Source organism: Brassica napus, chromosome C5 (genome assembly GCF_020379485.1).
Source record: "Brassica napus cultivar Da-Ae chromosome C5, Da-Ae, whole genome shotgun sequence".
Taxonomy (NCBI): Eukaryota; Viridiplantae; Streptophyta; class Magnoliopsida; order Brassicales; family Brassicaceae; genus Brassica; species Brassica napus.
The window spans coordinates 36,523,468-36,525,913 of NC_063448.1; the positions used below are offsets into that span (position 1 = coordinate 36,523,468).

General features: G+C 40.3%; 1 protein-coding gene across 1 annotated transcript; it reads left to right on the top strand.

Moving 5' to 3' along the window:
- Positions 1-688: 688 nt before the first annotated feature.
- Positions 689-1,925, top strand: LOC125587883 (inverted formin-2-like). Its single transcript, XM_048759173.1, has 2 exons — positions 689-1,406; positions 1,482-1,925. Exons 1-2 carry the CDS (start codon positions 1,063-1,065, stop codon positions 1,630-1,632), a joined length of 495 nt encoding a protein of 164 aa, XP_048615130.1. The 5' UTR covers positions 689-1,062; the 3' UTR covers positions 1,633-1,925.
- The last annotated feature ends 521 nt before the right edge of the window (positions 1,926-2,446 follow it).

Consider the following 2,446-nt stretch of genomic DNA (forward strand, 5'->3'; position numbering starts at 1 on the left):
CGGCTTCGAACTTCCGGGATAAACTGGTTAGCTGCTATCAAAATTACACCTCGTGGACGCATTGTCGCTGGAGAAGAACCGCCCTTGCAAGAAGAAGACGCTATCAATGAAGTTGAGGTACCAGAACAACCAACTGATGAAATCCTTTTGATCGACCCGCAAAACTTTCAATATGAAGATATTCCCGAAGATGCGACAGATGAAGCACGTGAAGACGAGTTCGAGAGAAGCGACGATGATGATTGTAATGATAGTGATGAGAACGAAAACGATTTAGAGTGATGTAATATTGATGAGAACGAAAACGATTTAGAGTGATGTAATATATGTCTCTGATGTTGTATTTCTCTATTGTAACGTATGTTTAAAGAAATATTGTTTTTTTACCATCCTAATGTATGTGTAACAAATGTTGTTTTATATAATATGTATTTGTGTTAATTTTAAAAAAATTATTTGGAGTTTTAGGGTTTTAGAGTTTAAGTTGGAGAAAGAGCACAAAGTAGTAGAGAAGAAGAGATATGATGTTAGATGATATGTGACTTTGGGGTTTAGGGATTTCATTCTCGGTGTTTAGGGTTAAGCGTTGTAAAATCGTCGTAAACCGATTTTTCGACGTAATTTCATCGTAAATGAAAAAACGCGGGCCTGGTAACTTCGTCGTAAATGTGGGCCTTGTAAATTCGTCGTAAACCAATGTTTCGACGTAATTTCGTCGTAAATCGAAAAACACGGGCCTGGTAACTTCGTCGTAAATTAAAAAACACGGGCCTGGTAACTTCGTCGTAATGTTACGAGGAAGTTACGAGGAAACCGTTTTTATATATATGGGAGAAGTCTTTCAGACGAGCACTGCTCGTATCTTCCTCCCTAACTCCTCTCCCCCTCTAAGGTAACTTTCTCTCTCTATCTTTTTTTTTTTTTTTTATAGTTTAGGTTGTTAGTTTAGGTGATTAGTTTAGGGAATTAGTTTAGGTGATTAGTTAACGGAATTAGTTTAGAAAATTATTTTAAACAATTCGTTTAGGATATATATTAATTTAATTTTTTTAAATTTTCTAGATGGCTCCTAGACCGAGACCAGCAGCTCCTGCACCTACGTATGCGGATTTGTTTGGCGATGGATCTTCCTCTAGCGGTCCATCGTCTTCTTCCGGGACAGTTCCAGACTCTCACACATCTCGGAGAGTTCCTTCGACCCCTCCTCCTCTTCCATCTCAGATGCCTCCCCCACGAGCTCCACCTGTCGCCCCGGATCAGCCTGCCCCACCGGCTGCAGTTCATCCCGATTTGCGGGTGCCAGCTCATGCACCATTCGCAAGATACACCGTCGAGGATTTGCTTGCCCAGCCCGGACGAGAGGGTTTACACGTTCTGGACCCCGATAGACCCCCGGGTACTTATTGGTAAGTACATAAAATTATTAATTTTAAATTTAAAATCTTTGATCAATTTTTTTAACAAATTTGTTATATTTGCAGGTTTGGGGCTAACAACCGTGTTAGCCGGAGCGTTTCAGAGACGATGAAGGGATATTATGACGGCCCTTATCCCAACTGGACCATGACTCCCGATCACGTCAAGACGACGTGGTTTAAATGTTTTGCGGTAATTATATTTACATATTATTAATATTTATATTGTTAATTAAATAATTATTATTTTTTTTTCTAATCTTTTAAAATGTTTGTTTTTTCAGCAAAGGTGGAACTGGTCCGTAGGAATCACCGAGAGGGTGAAGAGCGAATTTATTGCAAAGGCGAAAACTCGTCTTTGCAACACCGTCTCCGATTGGAAGGACAAGTGGGAGATTTACGGCTATGAGGGGAAGCCGAGCGGGGTCACAAAGGAAGCATGGGATGGCCTCATCACCTATTGGAACGAACCCAGCTCCATCCGCAAAGCCAACTCCTGCTCCGCTTCCCGAAGAACGAGGGATAAAGATGGCCATTTGCCCATGGTTCATAGATCCGGCCAAAAACCCCATGCCGGAATTCGTCTCGAAGCTGTAAGTTTTATTTAAATTTATAATTTTCATTATTTTAAACTTGTATTTATTAATTATATTTAATTTATTTATTATTGTTGTTTATTAGTTGGAGAAGACGGGAGTTTTGCCATCTCTCTCGGACTTATTCAAGATGACTCACGCCTCACCAGATGGGGTTTTTGTGGATCCTGCATCCGAGAAACTCTTCAACGCTGTGGCGTCTCGGGTTGAAGAGCAAGAGACGCAACTTACCCAACAGTCTGCAGATGGATTACCCGTCAAGTTGTCAACCGTAGAGGTCGACCGGATCTTCGAGGAGGTAAAATTTAATAATTTTAATTTTTTTTCTTTATTTTATTATTAACTCTAAATACGGTTTTATATATATACATATAGGTGGCTCCTAGAAAGAAGGGAAGGACGGTTGGAATAGGTTCCGTTAACGAAGTTGCAAGG

Excerpts from the sequence above, each read along its gene's own strand:
- LOC125587883 (XM_048759173.1), top strand. The coding sequence starts at position 1,063 with ATGGCTCCTAGACCGAGACCAGCAGCTCCTGCACCTACGTATGCGGAT. Across the intron at positions 1,407-1,481 it reads AGACCCCCGGGTACTTATTG|GTTTGGGGCTAACAACCGTG; the intron begins GTAAGTACATAA and ends TTATATTTGCAG.